At 46.2% G+C, this 26,384-nt stretch overlaps 1 protein-coding gene across 13 annotated transcripts in view; it reads right to left on the reverse strand.

The window, feature by feature from the left end:
* RAPGEF2 (Rap guanine nucleotide exchange factor 2) overlaps positions 1–26,384 on the reverse strand; it is a 288,204-nt gene that overhangs the window by 42,520 nt on the left and 219,300 nt on the right. The window contains exon 1 of one of the 13 annotated variants that reach the window (XM_075347464.1): positions 25,558–26,169. The exons of the other annotated variants lie outside the window; for them this stretch is intronic. Within the exon in view, the coding sequence (XP_075203579.1) occupies positions 25,558–25,617 (60 nt within the window). The 5' untranslated portion in view covers positions 25,618–26,169. Of the gene's footprint in view, positions 1–25,557; positions 26,170–26,384 lie in introns of those variants that run through there. 13 annotated transcript variants of the gene reach the window in all.

The raw sequence follows: 26,384 nt of genomic DNA on the forward strand, positions 1-26,384 counted from the left end.
ACCTTGGTGATGCCGGGTCAACTTCCAATTTCGGAAGCGGACATGAGATCACTGGACATCAGAGGCCGCAGCAGCCCGGGTCAAGTGATGTGGATGAGTGGACAGCGATAGCGCCACCCACAGGCTGAACTAGAAAAAGAAACCATTTAGAAAAATCCTTCTTTCCCTGCTTTAAATCGATGGGGCCACTATGCTTTGTAGTGGACCCCTCTTTAAGCCAAAATGTTTGCCATCTGCTGCTGTGATGTTTTCTAAGTTCACAAACGCTATAGTTCTAAGGAGTCCAGATCCCTGCCATCCATACCTCTCCATGACCTGTACATAGTCCAAGAATAACCAATTTCCCATCCAAATCTACTTAATGTACTATATATGCTTAATGTACTATTGAGAGACATCGCAACATTATGCCCATTCATCATCTGGTATAATGCCTATTCATTCCCTGTCTATGGAGAACAACCATTAGAGAGCATTGGTTGCAGGGTTCAGTGATTTAACAGCAGAAGTCGATACATGTAATTACACGTAACAAACTCGTTTCCATTGATCCTATTTAGGGGCATAATTCACACTGACAGGTCAACAACAAGGCACATTGTGATCAGAATTTCTTCAAATATTGCTCTGTATAGTAAAAAATATATATTTAAGGATTTTTATCAAACCAGTTTATAAATTCGAAGAAAGGATTGGTACAAAAATAAAGTTGGACTGTAAGGCTGAGCACACACGGGAGTAAAACGGAGCGAGTGGAGTCCAAGCAGCATGCTGCGGGTGGAATCCAATTAGTTTTCACTCGCACCCATACAAGTCTATGGGTGCGAGAGACACATCGCACTGCACTCGGATGACACTGATGTAATGCAAGTGCAGTGCAAGAATCACATCAGCTGGAGATGGAGAGATTAATCCCTCCCTCTCCTCCACAGCGCCCACCCTGTCCTCCGCAGCTGTGCTGCGATCGCATCACAGTGACAGTCGCATTACCCTCAGCTTATACTCCAGCAGAGTGGGAGCAGAGTGTGATGCGATTCACTTGCATTAATGCCTGTATGGCCTCAGCCTTAATGAGATGGCATTGATATCACGCACTCCAGACGTTGCTTAGTTGTGTGAATACAGGAGGACGTACCACTGAGCCGAGCCTTGCTCCACCCTGTCATGTCCTGTGCAGGAGGACACACTGGATCATTCTTCCTGGAGTGTTCCTCTAAGGGTGCACTCACACTTGCATAAAAATACGAGTGCAAGCCTATAAAAACATCAGATCGCACTCGGACCAATGTTAATGAATGAGGCTATGCTGATCTGGGATTCTTTCTACAGATGTATTCGACACGAGGAAAAAATTGAAGCATATGTAAATCGGACCAAACTCGCCAATGGAAGTCTATGGGTGCGAGAGAAAACAAAAAGGAGCGTCACACGGACCATGTGTATGGCATCCAATATTTACACATCTATGCTACAGAATGGTAATGTGACACTGTAAATGAATAATAGCTGCAGAGAAGAAAAATGCATCGCATATGGATGCTGCGCAATAAATTAATGGCACACTCGCATGACACATGGAATGGCACACGACACTCGTCCTATTTTTCTTTATGGGAATGGGACTCTAATCATGAGAAGGGTCTGCAACTATGTACTCAGCTCTTTCTAGGAATCGCATCGGTCATTATCACATTCTGCACGGAGATTTAAGCTTTTAAAAGAAGACTCTAGTGATTGAAGCTGACGATTGCGGGCCATGTGCCTGTGATTAGGACGAGCCGCAGTAGAACACATTGGCTTTCTATTTTAGGCACAATGTTCCCTTTAGTACTAACTAATATGTTTCCGCCTTACAAGTCCGGCTTGTAGACCATGCTGTACTAAGGCAATTATGACTTCTATGGTTGTCAGATGTCGGCGTCTGAGGATCATGTGCTTATTCTACGGCACCGATCACAATATTTATTTCGCGTCACCCGTGTGTCTCCAGAAGAGCTCACAATCAGCTTCCTCCATATCTGACATACACTACAGATAATATCCTCCATTTCCATAAATTTGCTGCTTTCACAGCATCTGGAGATGCAGCTCACTTTACAGCTTACAGTAAAAATGGTTGTTTTCAGCTCGCCATCACTTAAAAGCCAAGGATTACTTACAGAATGACAGGTCTATAGCACTGCACAGACAGATCACTGAAAATGTATCAATCTCCAGGAGGGAAAACAAAAAAAAAAAACCCAAAAAGAAATTAATGAATTAATGAAAAGGAAAAAAAAAAAAAATAAATAAAAAAAAACAATTAATATGGGATCTAGATTGGAAACCTGGACCCTGCTGCCCATAGATTATACAATAAGAAGGCTATATCACTATATGAGGAGGGGGAGACTGTATAATGCATTGTTGCATACACGTGAAGCATCCCATACATCCAGTACATGGGTAATAGGTAATGGCCAATCCCAGAATTTTGGAATAAAGTGGTAACGATGGACCTGTGTGAACAGAACCCAGGATCTGTGACGTGGCAGAAGGTGGCACAGCTTCCAGCAGCAGAGCCGGGCTGTAACGAGTGCCCATGCTGGCGGCTTTAACACAAAGATTCAATGTCATTTTGGGACAAGTCAATTTGAGGGTAAATAAAAGCGGGCAACGCACAGACGTAGGTCATTCATAAAATGGGCGTGCGGGCTATAGCGTCATAAACGATTGTGTGCCAATGTAAAGTCTGCAGCCGGTGGACTGGCGGGGCTGTATACATTACCGCCCCACACCTCCCAGTACATTTCCAGCATTAACTGGAGCAATGTATGAAGAGTGGGAGGTGAATCCTCCATTACAGGCAAGTGGGCAGCATGGAGCTGAAAATCTGGCCGAAAATAAACTTTTCCATGACTGCAGTGAGAGAATCAATCGCTTCATCCCGTCCAGACCACAGGGCTCTTAGCTGGGAGCCATCAGACGCCACCATGAAGTGCTGGCTACGGTCAATGAATGTTTTCATTGAGGAGGCTGCCCCCATTATATATGTGCAGGTCTATGCTAGGCCTGTTATATGGTGGGATAATTATAGGTTCACTAAGTTGAGCGCAACAGGAACCCCTCCAAGACAAATAACCCCGTCCATGTCTGGCTATGTCAGATGGCTGCTGTACCCTGGGTGTCCTAATGCCTTTGTTTCTCAGCTGAGGTGAAGCTTTCAAGAACAATCTTATAGGTAATATCCCCCCTTCACACCGCAGAAGGTAGTGGGGTCACCCATAGTAGAGACTGCAGCAGAAAAGCCCAACCTACTGCGTCTGATGCCAAAAAGCACATGTCGGGGATCTGCTTCAGTTTCTCTGTGACGTGGTTTAGCAAGCCTGGAGGAAAACTGCTGGTAGGACAGCGCCCATACTTCACTAAGGCTGCTTTCACACATCCGGTTTTTGCCATCAGGCACCATCCGGCTCTTTGCAGAAAAAACACAACCGTTTTTTTTTGCCGCCGGTTGCGTTTTTTCCGCATAGACTTTCATTAGTGCCGGATTGTGCCACATGGCCTTGCGTTCGGTCCGGTTTTTGCGGGATGCGGTATATTTAGCCCATGCGGCGGCCGAATGGAACGTTGCCTGGCATGTTTTTTTGTCCAGCAAAAAAAACCGCATTGCGCCGCATCCGGCCGATGTGGCGCTTTTTCCAATGCATGCCTATAAATGTGGCGCGATGCGGCAAAAACCGCATCCGGCTGCTGCATGCGTTTTTTTGCAAAAACCGGACGGGCCGCATGTCAAAACTTATGCAAAAGGATGCGTTTTTTTCGCCGCATCCGTTGCATAGGTTTTAGAGCCGGATTTAGCCGCAGTGCTCAAACCGGATGCGTGAAAGCAGCCTAAGAAGGAGCCCTGCCATCACAAGCACTGTTTGTAATAATGGATGTCTCACTGCATTGCTCAGAAATATACTGAACTAAGGCATTTTAGACTAGCGATGACCTGCCACATATAATGGAGGAGCACACAAGTACAAAACGTTAGAAAACAGAAATACGTGCACCCTACCAAAGGATCCCATCTCCATCTCTGAGAGATCGGGGTGTCCAACGCTTGAAAACATTTTTATCTCTAGGCTTGAATGGATGTAAAATTATGAAGTCATGCTCCCCGTCTGCAGCGGCTTAGAAGAGATGAATGCCCCGTTCTTCCCAGGACGGCTGCAGCTTGGGCCAGTGATTGGCTGCAATAGTCCAGTTGCAGGGAACCATCCAATGGCGCTCTCCTCTAATCACAGGAGCTAACCTATGTTTTATAGTCCAACGTTCCCACTCCCATCTCCAGGACTTCTCTTGGGCTGCACCAGCTCTCTGGAATGCACTACCCAAGGCAGTCCGGTTAATTCTTAAAGGGAATCTGTCACCAGGTTCTTGCTACCCGACCTGAAAGCAGTATAATGTAGAGAGACCCTGATTCCAGCGATGTGTCACTTACTGAGCTGTTTGCTGTCATTTTGATAAAATCACTTATCTCTGCTGCAGATCTAGCTGTTAATTGAATGTGGAGCTTTATACCCTCACCTACAGCACTGATTGGCAGCTTTATGCCTATATACAGTGTACAGATAAAGCTACCAATCAGTGCTGGGGCAGGGTTATACAGAGCTCATGAATACGCTGTACTACTCGGCAGCAGACCAAGTAGTCCTCCAATGACAATATCCTGATGATTAAACAGGGATTTTATCAAAACTGCACTAAGCAGCCCAGTAAGTGACATTGCTGGAATCAGGGTCTCTGTCTCTACATTATTATGCGCTCAGATTAGGTGGCAAAAATCTGGTAGCAAATTTAAGCATGTTGTAAAATCACATCTTTGTCAGCAGGCCGACTAATCACCTCACTAACTTTTCTTAGTCCGTCCCCTCCCTAACTTTTCTTAGTCCGTCCCCTCCCTAACTTTTCTGCAAAATGTGGTCACTTGGATCAGCTTTTCCCCACCCATCTCAGTAGCACTTTGTATCTGTACAGATTGTGGCTGGTGACTGGTGCTCACACCATTAAATGAATGCCCTTACTGTAGAGATATCTGGACCATGTACTACAAGCACCTTTTGTGTCTCCGCTGTTTACTAAGCTTGTAAGCCGGTGGTGTCACACTTTAGCGACGCAGCAGCGATCATGACCAGCGATCTGACCTTATTAGGATCGCTGCTGCGTCGTTTCATGGTCGCTGGTGAGCTGTCAAACAGGCAGATCTCACCAGCGACCAGCCCCCAGCGACGCGTGGAAGCGTAACTAAGGTAAATATCGGGTAACCAAGGAAAGCACTTCTCTTGGTTACCCGATATTTACCTTAGTTACTAGCGTCTGCCGCTCTCACGCTGCCAGTGCCGGCTCCCTGCACTCCTAGCCAGAGTACACATTGGGTTAATTACCTGATGTGTACTCCAGCTACGTGTGCAGGGAGCAGGGACTGGCAGCGTGAGAGCGGCGGTTCTAGTAACTAATGTAAATATCGGGTAACCAAGGAAAGGGCTTCTTCGTTACCCGATGTTTACCGTGGTTACAAGCTTACCACAGCTGACAGACGCCGGCTCCCTGCTCACTTCAGTTCGTCGCTCTCTCGCTGTCACACACAGCGATGTGTGCTTCACAGCAGGAGAGCAACGAGCAAAAAATGAAGCAGGACATTCAGCAACGAGCGGCGACCTCACAGCAGGGGCCAGGTCGTTGCTGGATGTCACACACAGCGACAGTGATGGGACATCGCTGCTACGTCACAGAAAATGGTGACTTAGCAGCGTCATCGTTGTCGCTGTGTGTGACACCACCTTTATTCATCTTGAATTTCTGAATTTTGTTATGCTGTAAAGTCTACATTGTACATGTTTCTGAATTTTAAGGCATTACATTACGGCCGGCGCTGTATGTGCTTCAGGCGACCGGCGCTGTACGTGATGCTGCACACGGCCAGTTCTGTGCACGACCATGGATGTCAGATATTAATATTGTTCCTATTTTGATTTTTAATATCCATTCTAGGAGCAGATCCTTCTAACACTGTTGTGTGTAGGTGCTGAGCTCATATGACCCAGTTAGATGACACTTCTTGCACTTTTTAGTGGAAACAGCCTGTGAATAGGGTTCGTCTGCATACCTATCTTTCCTGTCTTCGATATTTTAGGCACAAAGAAAGTGCAGAAATGTGATACTAACAATAATCCAGATCCTGATTGTGAGTCTCCTGCAGAGACTGAAATATGACTCTTAAGGTCAAAGGTTCTCTGTTTACATGGAAGGAAACTAGAATGCTCTGTCTATTGTATTTCTTTGCATTTTTACAGATGTGAAGCCAGAAACTAGACTGTGGACAATCACCGCACCCAGATGTCTCTTCATGATGAACACCTGTCTGATACAGATGAAATAATGGCATTTGTTTTTACATTTGAGTAGACTGGACATTTCTAGTACTGGTTCTCGGCTTTCTATAGGTGTATTCTCACTTTGTGTTTTTCAATCCATCCTGAATGTAGCAGCCAACCACTACACTAATGCTTCTACCCTGTACCAGCCATTGCACTGGCTGCCCATCTGCTACAAAGTACTATATGAACTTACCACTCTCACCCATAAAACCCACCACAGTTCTGCACCACCCGACATCTCCCTTATCTCTATCACTCCACCCATGCCCTCAATTCTGCTAATGACCTAAGGCTGACATCATCTATCAGGCTATGTGCCCTTGGGAGTTTGTACCTGCGGAAATATCTGCAGGTACGGCCGCAGGTTTCCCGCAGCTGCTCACCGGAGTCCGCAGCTAGTACAGCGAAATAGCTGCGGTAAACCTGCGGACATTCATGCGGCTTACCTGCGGAAATCCCGGCCTCTATCTCCATAGTGGAGGGCCGGGGTTTCCACAGGTAATTCCGCAGAAAGAATTCACATGCAGTTTCATGCGGCTACGGGATATCCGCGGCATGTTCCGCAGCCGCTCGTATCTGCAGCATGGACACAGCACTCCCCATGTCCCATAGGATAAAGCTGGTGTCACACATAATGACGACGACAATGACGTCGCTGCTACGTCACCATTTTCTGTGACGTTGCAGCGACGTCCCGTCGCTGTCGCTGTGTGTGACATCCAGCAACGACCTGGCCCCTGCTGTGAGGTCGCCGGTCGTTGCTGAATGTCCAGCTTCATTTTTTGGTCGTCACTCTCCCGCTGTGACACACACATCGCTGTGTGTGACAGCGAGAGAGCGACGAAATGAAGCGATCAGGAGCCGGCACTGGCAGCTGCGGTAAGCTGTAACCAGCGTAAACATCGGGTAACCAAGGGAAGACCTTTCCCTGGTTACCCGATGTTTACGCTGGTTACCAGCCTCCGCTCTTGCTGCCAGTGCCGGCTCCTGCACTGTGACATGTGGCTGCAGTATGCATCGGGTAATTAACCCGATGTATACTGTAGCAAGGAGAGCAAGGAGCCAGCGCTAAGCAGTGCGCGCGGCTCCTTGCTCTCTGCACTGTGACATGTAGCTGCAGCACACATCGGGTTAATTAACCCGATGTGTACTGTACCTAGGAGAGCAAGGAGCCAGCGCTAAGCGCGGCTCCCTGCTCTGTGCACATGTAGCACAGCGACGTTATGATCGCTGCTTCTGCTGTGTTTGACAGCTAAGCAGCGATCATAACAGCGACTTACAAGGTCGCTGTTACGTCACCAAAAATGGTGACGTAACAGCGACGTCGCTGTCGCTTAGTGTGACACCAGCTTTACATGGGGAGTGTCTGTACATGCTGAAACCTGCGGATTTATCTGGAAAATCCAGAAAATCCGCTTATTTTCAGCAGATAAATCCGCAGGTTTAATCTTCTGTGGGCACATAGCCTTATCCTTTCCAAGTCTTGTTGTGAGCTGCACCAATTCTCTTGAACGCGCTTCCCAAAACCATTTTATTAATTCTCAATGCCCACAGTTTTAAGTATGTCCTAAAAACGACTTTTGACCTCACTTATCTAACTATTCCCGTTTTGCCCTACAAATTTTCCCAAATCTTGTCCCTCCTATCATGTTTCCATGCACTTAGCAGCACTCTTTACCTGTACTTCTATACATATGACTGGTCCATGAAGCAATATGTGAATCCCCTATTTATTATATTGATGGCTGGATCAGACAATGCAAGCGCTTTTTACTATTTACCCTATATCCCCATAGATTGTAGCTTGCGAGCAGGACCCTCACTCCTCTTGGTATCTTGTGTTATTCTGTAATGGCTGATATTGTCTTTACATGTCCTCTCTGAATCGTAAAGTGCTGCGGAATATGTTGGCGCTATATAAATTCACAGTCTTATTTTCATTCATTGTATATCACAATCCTTGCTAATAGTTTTTATTTGTCTAGTGCCAATATATTCCGCATCACTTTACAATTCAGAAACATGTACAAATGTAGACTTTACAGAATAACCAAGTTCAGAAATTCAAAAAGAGTAAGGCCTTGTGCGCACTAGGCGTTTTTGCTGCGTTTTTAGCGGCGTTTTTTTACCGCGTTTATGTGCTGAAAACGCAGTGACATTGCTTCCCCAGCAATGTCTATGGGTTTTCATAAGTGCTGTCCGCACACAGCGTTTATTTGTAGCCTCGTTTTTGTGGTGACCACAAAAACGCAGCATGTCAATTATTTCTGCGTTTTTCACCCATTGAGTTCAATGAGATGTTCAACAACGCAATGAAAAACGCATATAGCTGCGTTTCTATGACTAAAAACGCAGCTATAAACGCAAGGGGTGGGCAGTAAAGTGACGTGTACAGGAAGAGGATTTCTTCTGTTGGTAAACACAGAAGCATGAATCCTCCCGGTACCGTCACCGCTGCGTCCACCTCCAGTCCTGTGCATGTCAGCTCCGTGCGGCGCCATGTCTGGGCGGGAGGTGGAGGCAGCGGCGAAAACCAAAGTGAACAGTAGAAAAAAAAAAATATGTCATACTCACCTGTCTGCAGGGTCCCGGTGCCATGCCCGCTCCTGTCCCGGTACCGCCGCTCTGGCTGTGTGCAGTCTCCCCGGGGCACGTACGAAGCTTGCAGGACCTGGCGGTGGATCACGTGATGCAGTCACCTGACGCATCAGCTGATCGTAATTCTCTCTGTGTCTCCGACTTTTTCGCGCCCGGCCGGCTTAACTTATCAGCTGATCCTGCCGTCAGGGGACTTCATCAGCTGATTACCGGCAGCTCCTGCAGCGATGGGACAGAATCAGACTCTCATCCGATCGCTCCAGGAGCTGCCGGTAATCAGCACAGACGTGAGTATTTATTTTTTTTTTTTTTTGCACTGATGCATAATCTGATTGTATAATTGGCTTTTATACAATCAGCTGATGTGTGATGTGCTTCACGTAGTTTAACCTGACACATCATCTGATCGCTTTGCCTTCCAGCAAACCGCTCAGATGATATTGGATCCGGATTGGACGGCGCGGGACCCTGACCCAGGATTACTGCGGAGGGGGGTTCTTTATTTCAATAAAGATGGAGTCACTAATTGTGTTGTGTTTTATTTCTAATAAAAATATTTTTCTGTGTGTTGTGTTTTTTTTTATCATTACTAGAAATTCATAGTGGCCATGTCTAATATTGGCGTGACACCATGAATTTCGGGCTTAGGTCCAGCTGATAATATACAGCTAGCCCTAACTCCATTACTACCCAGCGAGCCACCCGGCATCAGGGCAGCTGGAAGAGTTGGATACAGCGCCAGAAGATGGCGCTTCTATGAACGCCATTTTCTGGGGTGGCTGCGGACTGCAATTTGTAGCGGGGGTGCCCAGAAAGCTTGGGCACTCTGCACTGCGGACTCCAATCCCCAGCTGCCTTGTTGTACCTGGCTGGACTCAAAAATTGCACGAAGCCTATGTCATATTTTTTTTTTTTAATCATTTCTTCAAATAAAAAAAAAAAAAAAAAAAAAAAAAGAAAAAGAAAAAGGGCTTCCCTATATTTTTGATTCCCAGCCGGGTACAAATAGGCAGCTGGGGATCGGGGGCAGCCTGTACCTGCCTGCTGTACCTGGCTAGCATACAAAAATATAGCGAAGCCCATGTCATTTTTTTTTTTCTTTTTGGGCAAAAAACTCCTGCATACAGTCCTGGATGGAGGATGCTGAGCCTTGTAGTTCTGCAGCTGCTGTCTGCTCTCCTGCATAAACTAGTTCTGCAGCTGTCTGCTCTCCTGCATACAATGAACAGTTTGAAGAAGGAAATGACATCAGACCTTTTTTTTTTTTCATCAACAATCTTTAATGGCGTTGTGCACTGATTAAAAACGCAGTGAGCAAAAACGCAGCAAAAAAACGCACCAAATCGCGGTAAAAACACATGCGTTTGTCGCGTTTTTTAGCCGCGGGTGCGTTTTTTGAGACAGGAAAGCACAAAAAGGCAGCATGGAAAAAACGCCTAGTGCGCACATACCCTAAGGGCCGTGCTTCTGGGCTTACAATAAACAGCGGAGACACAAAAAGGTGCTTGTAGTACATGGTGCAGATATCTCTACAGTAAGGGCATTCATGTAATGGAGCACCAGTCACCAGCCACAATCTGTACAGATACAAAGTGCTACTGAGATGGGTGGGGAAAAGCTGATCCAAGTGACCACATTTTGCAGAAGAGTTAGGGAGGGGGAAGGACTTAGAAGAGTTAGTGAGGTGATTAGTCGGCCTGCTGACAAAGATGTGATTTTATAACATGCTTTAATTTGCTACCAGGTTTTTATTGTTAGTATCACATTTCTGCACTTTCTTTGTGCCTAAAATATCGAAGACAGGAAAGGTAGGTATGCAGACGCAGCCTATTCACAGGCTGTTTCCACTAAAAAGTGCCATCTAACTGCGTCATATGAGCTCAGCACCTACACACAACAGTGTTAGAAGGATCTGCTCCTAGAATGGATATTAAAAATCAAAATAGGAACAATGTTAATATCGGACATCCATGGTCGCGTACAGTACAGCGCCGGCCCTGTGCAGCATCGCGTACAGTACAGCGCCGGCCCTGTGCAGCATCGCGTACAGTACAGCGCCGGCCCTGTGCAGCATCGCGTACAGTACAGCGCCGGCCCTGTGCAGCATCGCGTACAGTACAGCGCCGGCCCTGTGCAGCATCGCGTACAGTACAGCGCCGGCCCTGTGCAGCATCGCGTACAGTACAGCGCCGGCCCTGTGCAGCATCGCGTACAGTACAGCGCCGGCCCTGTGCAGCATCGCGTACAGTACAGCGCCGGCCCTGTGCAGCATCGCGTACAGTACAGCGCCGGCCCTGTGCAGCACGTACAGTATCAGGGTGTATGGCAAGTAGTGTTAGTACAAGGCAGTGAAGTCTTCACAGATCAAGTGCAGCTACATTATTTGTGAGGGATTATCGCAGTGACTTATTTTTCCTTTTCATACAATCCTCTTGCCATTTGAATTAAACCATTGTTCTTAGGCAGCAAAGCTTCAACCGTGACCATTAATTTTCCAGAAATTATGCATACACAAGTGCTTAGACTGAATCCCGGCAAGGTTTATTTCTTGATGAAATTCAACTAGGCTGGTCGCCATTAGAATAAAAAGCAATCAATGACTAGGCTTATCCCAACGGCAGAGGCCCTGCACTTGTGCCCGATTCTATTATTCAGCACCTACACCAATAATTAATATGTTGCTTCTGACGATGGATAGTCTCATCAACATCCTGAAGACTGGTGTTACACTGCGTGTATAGTATGTGTGATTACTGACGACACAGCCATAACGGGGGTTATCTGATCACACCCATAACACTGCGCCACTCTCTTATTTGGCATTTGCAGCCCATTCCTATTCAAGGGTATTCAGAGCGTGGACACTTATTCACATGAAAAGTCTCCAATACCTGATGGGTATGGACAGCAAGGCCTGCATTAATCTTCAGACCCTGCCTTCAGAGGTAGAAATGAAGTAGCTGCTCATGTCCAGCTTTCCCCATAAACTTACACAGGCACTCTGAAAATAGCCAGCTCCATAGAAGTGACTGCAGAGAGAGCTACAGTACATCACAAAAGTAAGTACACCCCTCACATTTTTGTACATCTATTAGATCTTTTCACGGGACAACACTGAAGATGTGACAGACAATGTACAGTAGGGAACAGCTTGTATAACAGTGTAAATTTAATGTGTCCTCTAAATAACAGCCATTAATATATAAACTGCAGGAAACGAACGTGAGTACATCCCTAGGTGAAAATGACTAATATTTTGTGTGGCCACCATTATTTGCAAGCATTGCCTTCACTCTCTTGGGCATGGCGTTCATTAGAGCCACTGGATCCTCTTCTTCTCCATGACGACATCACAGAGCTGGTGGATGTTAGAGATCTTGCATTCCTCCGCCTTCTGTTTGAGCATACCCCGCAGATGCTCAATAGGGTTTAGATCTGGAGACTTTTGGTTAATCCAGCACACCATCAGATTCTTTAGCAAGGCAGTGATCGTCTTGGAGACTTTACCATGTTGTAATACAGCGTGTCACAGTACACATTGACACTCATGGTTCCCTCAATGAACTGTAGCTCCCCACAGCCGGCAGCACTCATGCAGCCCGAAACCATGACACTCCCACCACTATGCTTCACTGTAGGCAAGACACACTTGTCTTTGTTCTCTACACATGGTGGACACCACACGCGTTTGACGCCATCTGACACATAAGTTTATCTTGTTCTCCTCAGACAACAGGACATGGTTCCAGTAATCCCTGTCCTTAGTCTGCTTGTCTTCAGGAAAATGTTTGCAGGATTTCTTGTGCATCACCTCTAGAAGAGGCTTCCTTCTGGGATGACAGCCAAGCAGGCCAATTTGATGCAGTGCCTGGCGAATATGGTCTGAGCACTGACAGGATGTCCCCCACCACCACCCCTTAAAATCTCTGCAGCAATGCTGGGAGCAATCATACATCTATTTTGAAAACACAACCTTTGGATATGGAGCTGAGCACGTGCACTCAACTTCTTTGGTGGACCATGGCGAGACCTGCTCTGAGTGGATCCCATCTTGTTAAATCACTGTATGGTCTTGGCCACCATGCTGCAGCTCAGTTTCAGGGTGTTGACAATCTTCTTATAGCCTAGGCCAGGGGTGGGGAACCTCCGGCCCGCGGGCCGTATACGGCCCGTGACGACTTTTTATGCGGCCCCCGGGCACATTCCCGGGGACCATTGTGCTTTGGTGGCAGCCGCGCTTTTCCCGGCTGCCGGCCCTTTAAATCCCACAGCCTGATGCCCTGTGGGTAGATGCTAGAATATACGGGCTCTCTCCAGATCCTGACTTCCAGGACCTGACTGCAGCCCATACATTCTAGGCTTATCCCCGGCCTGTGTGCTCTGGTGGGCGGGTAAGCAGCAAGCTGCGATAAAGTCACACAGAAGAGCTGCAGCAGGTCTACCAGCCTCCCGAAACTGTGCTGTGTGTGTGACTCTCCCTCCCCCTCACTCCGAGTACTCAACCCATCGCTGCCCCCCCCCGCTCAGTGCTGTGTACACCCTCGTACTGTGTGTACCCCCCAATGCTGTATGTACCCCCCAATGCTGTATGTACCCCCCAATGCTGTGTGTACCCCCTCGTGCTGTGTACCCCCTCGTGCTGTATGTACCCCCCAATGCTGTGTGTACCCCCTCGTGCTGTATGTACCCCCCAATGCTGTGTGTACCCCCTTGTGCTGTATGTACCCCCTAGTGCAGTGTGTACCCCCTAGTACAGTGAGTACCCCCTAATGCTGTGTGTACCCCCTAATGCTGTGTGTACCCCTTAATGCTGTGTGTACCCCTTAATGCTGTGTGTACCCCCTCATGCTGTGTACCCCCTCATGCTGTGTACCCCCTCGTGCTGTGTACCCCCTCGTGCTGTGTACCCCCTCGTGCTGTGTGTACCCCCTCGTGCTGTGTGTACCCCCTCGTGCTGTGTGTACCCCCTCATGCTGTGTACCTCCTAGTACAGTGTGTACTCCCCAGTGCTGTGTACCCCCAGGTGCTGTGTGTACCCCCTAGTGCTGTGTGTACCCCCTAGTGCTGTGTGTACCCCCTAGTGCTGTGTACACCCCAGTGCTGTGTGTACCCCCTCGTGCTATGTGCCCCCTAGTGCAGTGTGTACCACCTAGTGCAGCGAGTACCCCCTTGTACAGTGAGTACCCCCTAATGCTGTGTGTACCCCTTAATGCTGTGTGTACCCCCTAATGCTGTGTACCCCTTAATGCTGTGTGTACCACCTCGTGCTGTGTACCCCCTCGTGCTGTGTACCCCCTCGTGCTGTGTACCCCCTCGTGCTGTGTGTACCCCCTCATGCTGTGTACCTCCTAGTACAGTGTGTACCCCCCAGTGCTGTGTACCCCCAGGTGCTGTGTGTACCCCCTAGTGCTGTGTGTACCCCCTAATGCTGTGTACACCCCAGTGCTGTGTACCCCCTCAGCGCGGTGTAACCCCTCACTGCTGTCCGTGCCCCCCCTAGTGCTGTCTGTACCCCCTGGGTGATGTCTATGCCCCCCCACCAGTGCTGTCCGCACCACCTAATGCTGTCCATGCTGCCACCAGTGCTGTCCATGCCACGGTGAGTGCTGCCTGTGTCCCCCTTATGCTGTCCATGCTCCCCAGTGCTGTGTGCCACCCCTCAGTGCTCTTAACTCGCTACTGCTGTCTGTACCCTCCCACTGCTTTCTATGCTCCCCAGTCCGTGCTCTCCTATTGATGTCTATGTTCCCCCAGACCTGTCTGTCTCCCTAATGCTGCCACCCAGTGCAGTCCGTGCTGCCACCCAGTGCAGTGCGTGCTGCCACCCAGTGCAGTGCGTGCTGCCACCCAGTGCAGTGCGTGCTGCCACCCAGTGCAGTGCGTGCTGCCACCCAGTGCTGTGCGTGTCCCCAGTCATGTCTGTGCCACCGCCAGGGCTGTCCATGCCCCCTACTGATGTATATGCCCCAGCCCCTCCTGTGATGTATATGCCCCAGCTCCTGTGATGTATATGCCCCAGCCCCTCCTGTGATGTATATGCCCCAGCCCCTCCTGTGATGTATATGCCCCAGCCCCTCCTGTGATGTATATGCCCCAGCCCCTTCTGTGATGTATATGCCTCAGCCCCTCCTGTGATGTATATGCCCCAGCCCCTCCTGTGATGTATATGCCCCAGCCCCTCCTGTGATGTATATGCCCCAGCCCCTCCTGTGATGTATATGCCCCAGCCCCTCCTGTGATGTATATGCCCCAGCCCCTCCTGTGATGTGTACTCCCAGTGTCTCCTGTAATTTATGCGCCCTGGCCCCTCCTGTGATGTGTATGCCCCCAGCATCTCCAGACAGAGACAAACCTGGAAAAGCAGCTGTGAGAAACAAGATGATCAATATCACCGAACATTACAATCGCACCAAAGAGAAGCAGCTCCGGCCACCACAATAGGGGTGAGTTAATCGTTTGACCAAATATAGCAGGGTTATTTTTCAGGTTGATAATGTTGTGCGGCCCCCAAAGGTTAGTAGGAAATTCCAAATGGCCCCCGGCAGTAAAAAGGTTCCCCACCCCTGGCCTAGGCTATCTTTATGTAGGGAACATTTTTTTTTCAGATCCTAAGAGGTTTCTTTGCCATATTGAATGTCCAGTGACCAGTATGAGAGAGTGTGAGCGATAACACTAAATTTAACACACCTGCTTCTCACCCACATCTGAGACCTTGTAATACTGAGTCACATAACACGGTGGCGGGAAAACTGCTAATTGAGCACAATTTAGTCATTTTTACTTACGGGAGTACTGACTTGTTGCCAGTGGTTTAGCTATTAATGGCTGTGTGCTGACTTATTTAGAGGGAACACCAAATACACACTGTTATACAAGCTGCCCACTGACTTTACATTGTATCAAAGTGTCATGTCCCGTGAAAAGGTATAATAAAATATTTAGAAAAATGTGAGGGGTGTACTTATGATTAACTTTTTAAGATCAATTCTATAGTTGACAAGGGAAATTTAATAAACAATGAGACTCTTTATCACCAATACTTAGAGGTTGTCCGGGACTATTATATCAATGGCCTTTTCTTAGGATAGCTCATCAATATCTGATCAGTGGAGGTGTGACACATGGGTCCTTTGCCGATCAACTGTTCCAGGAGCCAGAGGCTGCCGGATGTGCCGAGTTGTAGAACAGGGTCAATGGAATATTGGTCATGACCGGATATTACATATCCCCCAGTATTCTAATCAATAGGGGCTGGATGTGCAGTACCTGGCCACGGCTACTATACAGTTAACGATGCTGATATGGCAGCCCCTGGAACAGCTGATCAGAGGGGACCTGTGTCGCTCACCAACAGATCAGATATTGATGAGTTTTCCAATAGATAGGCCATAAATATAAAAGTCCTGTACAGCTCATTTAAGTACTATACAGGAGTGGTTTGAATTATTCATTTTGACCATAGCTGGCGGCACAGGAACATGTAAGAAGAGTATAGTCTCATCAACGTCACATACCAATTAGAGGAATAGCTTATTACTAGCAACGGCAAGATGACCTTTAGTTAAAAAAACACGACGTGTGCTCATGGGAACCAGTAACGGCATTGTACACTAATTATACACTTGCTTACAGTGTGAGCGAGCAGCGATGAGCACTGGGCTATGTGCACGTCAGTGCCTGTGACGCGGCTTCTGGTGTGTGCGCTGAATGTTCCCCCCACAATCTAATATCACTTTATATGTCCTCCATTACGTGTGAGCATCAAGGGACAAAACTGGCACAGAAAAGGAGCCATTGTCAGATATTGCCGTGAAATATAGAAAATAACAAGCGGCCACCAATTGGGGCACCTTCCGGCAGATCACTGTACATGAGGCCACTTACAATGCGCACACTTTATAAAACAGGGTCTTTATCAGTATAAAACCTGAATAAAAGATGCATGACCATATGAAAAACATGCACAAGTAATGTTATACAGCCCCATTCTATAATGAAGTCAGCGGATCAAAACCCCACGTTTCCCAAACTGAAGTCACATTAATAATCAAGCATCTTGTGAACATGCTGGGTTCGATGGAGCAGTTCTTCGCTTTGGCTCAGGAGATGGAGGTTCATGTGTATCTCCCATAAGGGCAGTTGTGGTGAGGCCTATGCTGAGATTTTACTCTGAGATCAGATGCCACTCACCCATTCAAGTCTATGGGTGCGTGGAACACATTGGACTGCACTTGGATGACATCTAAGTGCAGTCTGATTTCTGCGGACTCACAGAATGGAGACATTGTGTTCTCACATTGTGCGTGGATTTATATGGGAGACTCAGATCACACTGTGATCACACTCTGATCAGATATTGATCATTAGCATAATCGTCCCTATTTACGCAGAAGAGAAAATCTATAGCCGTCTGACCCTAGCTTTAATGTTAGAAATTGTGCCTCATGTTTTCTTTTTTTTTTAAGAAACGCATCACATGAGTTCTTTATATGCAGGATTCACAGTGAAGTCAATAGGATCATATCCTAACACTGGCTCCCAATATATGGCTCATGCAAAAAGCTGAATTACAGAGGACACCCAATATCGAATCTTTTCTAACACGCCTTGCTCTACCCCAGAAGCCTCCAACCTGTGGCTCTCCAGCTGCTCCTATAGTACTGTTCTCGGCAAGTCCTGACAGCTGCGAGCCAAGACGTTAGAGACAGGACTGGTGCGAGCTCCAGTCACAGAATAAAGTGGGAGAATATGGAGGTCTAATAAGATTAATATTCGGAAGTAAAAAGGGTTTTCTGATCTGAAGATAAACCAGAAAGCATCAATGTTCTATAGAGATAAGCGGAAGAGAAGCTGGTTGTATGACCACAGCATGCAAATCACATGGAGATAGAAGGGGATCTGCCTAAATGAGTTATTCCACACTAAAAAAACAACATTATTGATCCGTGGGGTTTTAACTATCATGTATTTTTTATTTATTCAATGGACAGCGTTTTTCTTGGGAATAACTCCTTTGTAGGTGTTGTCTAAAGCTCTACCATCAGATCCCCCCACTCACAGCCCCCGGCTGCCTGCTTTGCTCCTGAAGACTGATAGTTTGGGCTGGCGGCATGGTTCTACTGGTCCAGAGGCAACTCTTTCTTTGTGGCCTGCGGAAAGCGCAGGAGAAGTGAAGCTGGTCAGATCTGGCAGACGTCATAGCCACACAAGCAAGCGTGAAGGCATAGAGCATGCGAGCAGCACCCGCTCAAGGCCTGTGTAAACCAGACACTGCGCACAATGACCGGAAACCTACAAAATGTGCTAAAAACGATGAACTAAAAAATACATTTGTTCTTAATGTAGAGGGGTTTTGTTCATTTAATAGGGAGTAAATTGTAAAGATGTTTGTTGTTTTCTTGTAAGCACGTTGCAATTTTACCCATATAACAAGTTGAGAGAACCCCTTTAAATAAACTGCTCATCGTCTCGCTATTATGTGCAATAGATCAGGTAGTATTCTACTTTACTGAATGATTAGCCTAGCAGCAGGATATACTGTATACACTGCATACTGAGCCATCTGCACTATTCTAGGCTATGAGATCTCCGATTACAGCAGCCAGTTGTGCTGGATATATGAATGGTGGTGGAGCAGCGCTTGTGCCAGCGTTGGTCGTACCAGTGCCCTATTCTTCTTGCCCAACACGCTGACAATGAGCACTTGAGCTGTAATCAGAGGACGCTTTGTGAGGTCAGGTGTCAATGGTGAATGAGAAGGCGAATGTCGTATGTACCAAGAGCTGACAGAAGACGCTCCGTGATCAAGACATGTCCAGAGGCTGCATTTACACTGCAAGACTCGTAACCGCGAGTGAGGGGGGTTAAAAATGCCCATTTCACTATTATCCTGCAGTGTAAACTGACGATCACCAGATGAACGAGTAAAACACTGACCGTCGGGTGAATAGATCCACTGCCGGGAACAAGGGCGGCCTCTGTGCACTGAGCAATGTGGAATAGATCGCTGAGTACGCATTGTTTACTCTGGTCTGCCGGTGGAAATAGGCATTCTACCACCGCCGATCTGTGAACGTTTACCGCGGCCATCTCTCACCGCCGGTCAGTAATCTGACCCCAAGTCTGTGTGTGACGGATTCCTGACTACACTTCAGCTTGGGTTGTAGTCAGATGGGGTCATGTTGTCCATCTGATAAACAGAGTCATTACTAGAAGGCATATTAAAAGGGCAGTCCACTTTTGGGGTCTGTTTTTTTTTCTACTTAAAGGAAGTTTATCACCAGGTATTTGCTACCACTTCCTCGGAGAACTATGGGAGCAAGGATCCTAACTCCATTGTGGCTGCAGTTTTACCTGCTGCAGAACTCTGAATGCTGAGCCCTGTACAATCCCTGACAAACCTCTGAATAGCAGCTGTATGTGTACTGTGAATAGGCAGAAAGCTGCCAATCAGTGTAGGGGGTGTGATTGGACTACCTGATCACTAGGTTTTACTAGTCCTCCAGTGATAACTTCCTGCTAATAAAATAGGGATTTATTATTTTTTTTTCCACCAACGCTTAGGAGTGCTGGAATCAGGGTCTCTGTCTCTAAATCATGCTGCTGCTCTGATTACATAGCAAAAAGCTGGATACAGATTTCTTTTAAAGCCACATATTGATGGCTAAATAATTTTTGTTACCAGCTTACCTTAAAAAAATGTGGCAACATGTACCTTGTATAGCCTCTGTGTTGCTGGCCACAGAATGAGTTAACTGAGTATCCATAAGTGAACTCATTCTGATGGCCACTGCGAGTTTGATTTATAACCGCAGTCCACATCACAATTAGGCAGGAATGGCTTGTAAAAACCAACCGTCGTAACAATTTTAATGAGAACGAATTACAAAAATGATGTTTAGCCCCAAATAAATGTATTTATGCAAGAAAACAAACGTGCCCAGAGGTGGAGAGTTCCTGTAATCCGTATATGCCGTGTGAGAACCTAAGCAAATGTCTAAGGCACGTCTAACCTGGAGAAATTAAACCTCTGACTATATCACCAATGACTCCGTGCTAACCACCAGCCCACTGGGATTCTGCCGCCGGTATTCATTGAGCATTATGTGAAATGAAAAGAATTTATACTCTTTACAAACTCTCCAAAGAATCCTTCTCAATAAAGACAAGCAATTTGCTTTGGACTCGCTAGTGCTAAATAAAGCGAGAAAAGTCAATATTAAATCATCCCCACATTAGGTTACATCTGTATATTGACACAGACGTATAGAAGTCACCGTGTAGCTTTACCACGTAGTCATGCACATACAAATAATAATTTATGGGAGGTCTGCCGTCTCATAACTCAACGGCTGGCATAACGTCTATAAATAAGAAAAGCGGCACATTTTCTGTCCCTCAGCCCGATGCCCAGGAGGCCGGGCGTAAATATCACAAGCAGATATTTATAGCTGGAAAGCATTATGTGGCTATTAGGTGCTTTACAGCATCCCGCAATAATGCAACATTTCATGGCGTCACCATGATTCTCAATGATGGAAGAGCGAGGAAGGTATCACGGGACGATAAGGCAATGTAGAAGGCCATCAGGCAACGTAGGAGACGCTACGGCAACGTAGGAGACGCTACGGCAACGTAGGAGACGCTACGGCAACGTAGGAGACGCTAAGGCAACGTATGAGACCCTAAGGCAACGTATGAGACCCTAAGGCAACGTATGAGACCCTAAGGCAACGTATGAGACCCTAAGGCAACGTATGAGACCCTAAGGCAACGTATGAGACCCTAAGGCAACGTATGAGACCCTAAGGCAACGTATGAGACCCTAAGGCAACGTATGAGACCCTAAGGCAACGTATGAGACCCTAAGGCAACGTATGAGACACTAAGGCAACGTATGAGACACTAAGGCAACGTATGAGACACTAAGGCAACGTATGAGACCCTAAGGCAACGTATGAGACACTAAGGCAACGTATGAGACACTAAGGCAACGTATGAGACACTAAGGCAACGTATGAGACACTAAGGCAATGTATGAGGCTCCTGTACTATTTACTACACATTATTAATAGGGTTTCTACCGAGATTTCTCTCGGCTCTCCTCAATTTTTAAATGGAACATATCAGGAGGGAAACACCCTCAAACTGTCACCAACCTGTTATAACGGTGTCCAAGTCTATATTGTGGCTGATACAGCATAAGTCTGAAATGTGCTGGGCTTATAATCTAATGGCCTGGCAGGAGTCATGGTGGATGGTCCTATTACACTGAGGAATCATGTGGCCCATTTCTTCTTCTTAAATTTACTGAAATCCCCATCCGCGGGGTACATCCCCAGAATCCACCTCTATCGGGAGCGTGTGGAGCGAGGTGTACCGACCATCTGAAAGGGGCGTTCACCAAGTACAACGGGCAGCCCTTGCTGAGGTACCCACTTTGTAGAACATCAATCAAGCCAGGAGAAGGACCAGCCAGTGTGACTCCTCAGAGGACCACAAGGACTACCTTCAGCTCAGAACATGGCCAGCTGTTAATCTGATACCATTCTGGACAACATGTTTTGGGGCCTAAATCCTCTTTGCAGCAATGTTCTTGCAATTAAAAAAAATTACGAACCCTGATGAACCAACCAAAAAAAGTGTAGCACATCTATATTTAGTTTAATATCTTCCCCCTCCACACTTCGTAGGATACGATACAGGATCGAAAAATTAACATGCTGCATAACAGATTTTCGTTTTGTTCTTAATTCACACCAAGAATTTGCCAAAACCAAAATACGTTGCTAAGCAACAGGCAGAACGTTGTCCGGTCACATCCAGTAATTAGCTTAGAAACCAGAGCTAATGTTACCAGAGCCTGGTGCTAATACGGCTGGAAATAGTATGGCCGATAACTAGTGACACCAGCCGGAGGTCACAACAGAAAATCGGCGTGATGTCCTATTGCAGAGGATGCCATACTACACACAGCAAAAATTAAGAGGCCACTGTAAAATTGTCAGTTTTTCTGATTTTTCACTTTATAGGTATATTTTCAGGTAAAATATAAATTGTTCTATTATTCGATAAACTACTGACAACGTCTCCGAATTTCCAAGCAAAAAATGTTGTATTTATTTTCTGAAAATGAAAAGTGGTCAAAATTAGAAAACAATGCATTGCTTTCAGACCTGAAATAATACTAAGAAAACAAGTTCATAATCATTTAGAAACAACAATACTAATAATGTTTTACCTCAGGAAGAGTTCAGAAATCAATATTTTGTGGAATAACCATGATTTTTAATCACAGCTTTCATGCGTCTTGGCATGCTTTCCACCAGTCTTTCACACTGCTTTTGGGTGCGCTTATGCCACTCCTGGTGCGAAAACTTAAGCAGTTCTTCTTTGTTTGCTGGCTTGTGACTATCCATCTTCCTCTTGATTACATTCCAGAGGTTTTCAATGGGGTTCAGGTCTGGAGATTTCACTGGCCATGACAGGGTTTTGATGTGGTGGTCCTTCATCCACAAATTTATTGACCTAGCTGTGTGGCATGGCGCATTGTCCTGCTGAAAAAAACAGTCCTCAGAGTTGGGGAACATTGCCTGAGCAGAAGAAAGCAACTGTTTTTCCAGGATAACCTTGTATGCAGCTTGAGTCATATGTCCTTCGCAAAGTTTAATCATAGTTATTCCACAAAATATTGATTTCTGGACTCTTCCTGAGGTAAAACATTATTAGTATTGTTGTTTCTAAATGATTATGAACTTGTTTTCTTTGCATTATTTGAGGTCTGAAAGCAATGCATTGTGTTCTAATTTTGACCATTTCTCATTTTCAGAAAATACAAAATTTTTTGCTTGGAAATTCGGAGACATGTTGTCAGTAGTTTATAGAATAAAAGAACAATTTACATTTTAATCACAAATATACCTACAAAGAGAAAAATCAGAAATACTGACAATTTTGCAGTGGTCTCTTCATTTTCGACATTTTTTGTTTTTCTTTTTAGTTTTTGGTTTTTTTTTTTAACCTTTGTCAAACGTTTAGCAGCCAATAAAGTTCCCAGCTCAGCATTTGTAGGACTGGACAAGAGGAGCATGCGCCAGTAATGCAGATGTCACTGGCATAATTGGGGGACCCAGCTGTCAACAAAGAGAAGGCAGAGAGGCTGGAAATGGTTTACTGGAAATTATGAAGCTTTTGACAGGATAGAGATCACTCTCCGTGCACTTTCCAGCTTTGCAGTCAGAAAAGCAAGTCGGCACAAGTGCTTTAGTCACCTGTAAGCAAGTTGGTAATGCTAAATGCACCTGCCTTGTAGAATGCTGTCCAGCTATTCAAATCTGCCACAGCTAGGAGACAATTAGGCATCAGACCCAGACTGCTATATTTAATAAGTCTATTAGTAATCACTAAAGTACCTTTTTACATAAAAGTACAAAAATCAACATGAAAGAAAACCCTGTATATCTGAGCTTTGTGTCTCGCCCTCCTCCCTATGATCAGATAGCATAGATCCACTTTACAGTAAACTCCTCCTAGGCCTGGCCAGAACACTAGATATGGATGAGGGCACAAAAGAGTCCCTAGATATAAGATGTGATTTATGCCATAACAATGTTATGTCTCCAAATACAACAACTTTGGGAGACATTTCCCTGCACCTTGTGTGGCATGGTTCCTAAAAGAAAGCAACAAACGGATGAATTGACAACTGGGCGTTACCAGTTGGGTTATGTGCCCACAGTCTGACACTGCCCAATCTGGGGACGGTAGCACCTAGCTATCAATGTAATCTAAAATTTATAGGGGGAAATGGGTCAGTAATGAGCTGAGCATGGAGCCTAAGCATGCTTCATAAGGAAAAAGTCTACAAATGAGCTCTCACAAAGATTTAGAGAATCAATGTGACAAATAGGGCCGGATTTACACTTCAGTATTTCACGATCTGTACTAGTGCACAAGTCTCTTGACCTGGAGTTGACAGGTTCAACCATACGAGAGGCTGTTGAAGTGGAGTCTGGAGGCCCATGGCTAGTCCGTGCAAGGAGGACAGAAAACATGGATGTGTGGATCAGGACGAAGTGTGGGACAGTGACTTACAAGAGAACTACCTCTCCTAGGTGGTACTGTCATTCTGCTTGAAGAGACCTCTTCAATCTTGATTGCAGGTTTGGAGTTGAACCAGGAAGATATGACAACATGGCAGGGCCCATGGGCTGGATACACACAACTATCCTACGGTAATAAATATTTCCTACACGTCTCTAGAGAAGGATGAGGTCCACTGATCTGGGCAGTCCAGAGGCTACATACATGGGGCCAGCCATGGTTGTCCTCATCAGTGACTCCTTAGCTATGCATTTCTTGGAAAGCTTGTTGACAACTAAAATGGCCACCATTACAATTCCTAAAGCGTCTCTAAAGCACAAATAGGCAAAAACTGCAGTTATAGGATTCATTCTCCCATACAGCCATGAATCTGGGACATTTACCTCTCAGACTGACTGTTAGATTTCTCAGCAACAGATGTAACTATGAAAATGGCTAGAAGCAAAAACGTCTATGGTACACAAATGGTTAACTGCGTCAATCTATATTCTCTTAAAGCAGATCGGAGCTGCCGAGTCGTTAGTAAAGGTAAATGGCTGCAGACCCCTCGCCCAGCTCCCGGCCAGGAAGCGGGCTCATTTTCAGCCAGTAACTTTGGACCTAAATTGAGGACATCTGATGTTCTGCCTGTGTGCACAGGGATTACCGTGAGACAAAAGTGGAGCTGACTCACATGGGATCAATTATAATTCAGGAGTACAATCTAATTAACCCTTGTGCTACCAAGTGCCATCATTGATTAAATAGCAGACTTGCCCATATACCCGAGAAGCCGTGATCACTAAACTAAGGGGGGGATTAAAAGTATAAATGAAGCAGAAGTAAAGAAAATGCATGCTTTTCCTACCCAGTCAGCACAAGACATGTAATTTTCTTCTCGTCACCATAGAAACCCGTAATTATCCCCCTATCTAGATGTAAAACTTAGATTACAAATCCAATATACCTTATATAGCAGGCATAAATCTTATATAAAGCTTATATAGCAAAAGTCCAATCTAAAATAATCAATTCACAATAAGGAAATGTTTTTATTCTAGGGGGTGGACTTTTAGGAGATCAGATAAATGTGGGAAACAAGTAGACTTTTTGGGGTCAACTTTTTTAGATATTGGTTGAAAAGACCCCAAAAAATAGGCTACAAATGTCAATCATTTTAGGCCTATATATTATTCAATAAAACAAAAAATCTAAGCATATCGCAGAAATATAAAGGTCTTGGAGCTCGCCTGTTGCTAAGGAACCTCAGAAGAGACACTCGAAAAGAAATAAGTGAAAGCTCCCAATCAACACGTACCATCTGCCGTCACTTCACGCCTGCCAGAGGAAATCTGAATTTCCCAGAACAGGGGCATCCATTTATACATGAAATATACAGCGCGTCCACCCAACACTGACTATGGCAAGTTCTCCTCACACAAACAAAATGAAGCCCCCACATGCTCATACTCACATAGTGCTTCTCCTGCTGGCCCATAATTCCATGGCTAGATGAGAACGCAAGCGGTTTCATAATGAGGGAACACCAGCCGGGAAGAAGCTAAACATTGTGGGCAAATTTCGGAAGGGCTGCAAGTATCACATCCACCGACATGCAGGAAAAGGCAAAAGCAGGGAGCACCGACCATCTGACAAGCATCCGAGGCAGAGGGAGAGCGGGCGAGCTGGGAAGCGGTGGGATATTGCTCAGCTCCAGGAACGCCGTCCTCACAGCAGCATCTGGCTCCATCTTTCACAATGCTGGGAGCCCCAGCATCTCTGGATGCAAAGTGACTAATGAAATCTTATCCATCCAGCATTCTTTCAGAGAAGCAAGACCATAGCTGAAGAATAGGAGGAAAAGATGAGGAGGAGGAGGAGGAGGAGTAGGAGGGGGAGGAATGGAAGTGGCGGGGGTGAGGGGTGAGAAAAAAAAATGGAAAGGGAAAAAAAAAAATGGCTGACCGCCCACGGAGTCCTTTCCAAAGGGCTTAATATTGTATTGGATTAGTCCGAATAGGAGACAGCCCTAAGTGAGCAGCCAGGCATTGCGGATACAGTATTCCAGCTGCCATGCGGAGACATTACATAGTGTGATGCATGTATGTGTATGGGAGGGGGCCAGGGCAGAGTGTGCCGAGGACCCTCCTCCCTGGATGCCAACGATGCGGGCTGATCACTGACTGACCACTGGGCACTGCCATGCTCAACTAACCAAGTTTGCACAATTAATCATAGCTGTGTGACATTGATGGACGCTCCATGTAGTGATCCCCCCCATGCCTCTCCAATCCAGCAAGC

The sequence above is a fragment of the Anomaloglossus baeobatrachus genome, chromosome 1 (assembly GCF_048569485.1).
Source record: "Anomaloglossus baeobatrachus isolate aAnoBae1 chromosome 1, aAnoBae1.hap1, whole genome shotgun sequence".
Taxonomy (NCBI): domain Eukaryota; kingdom Metazoa; phylum Chordata; class Amphibia; order Anura; family Aromobatidae; genus Anomaloglossus; species Anomaloglossus baeobatrachus.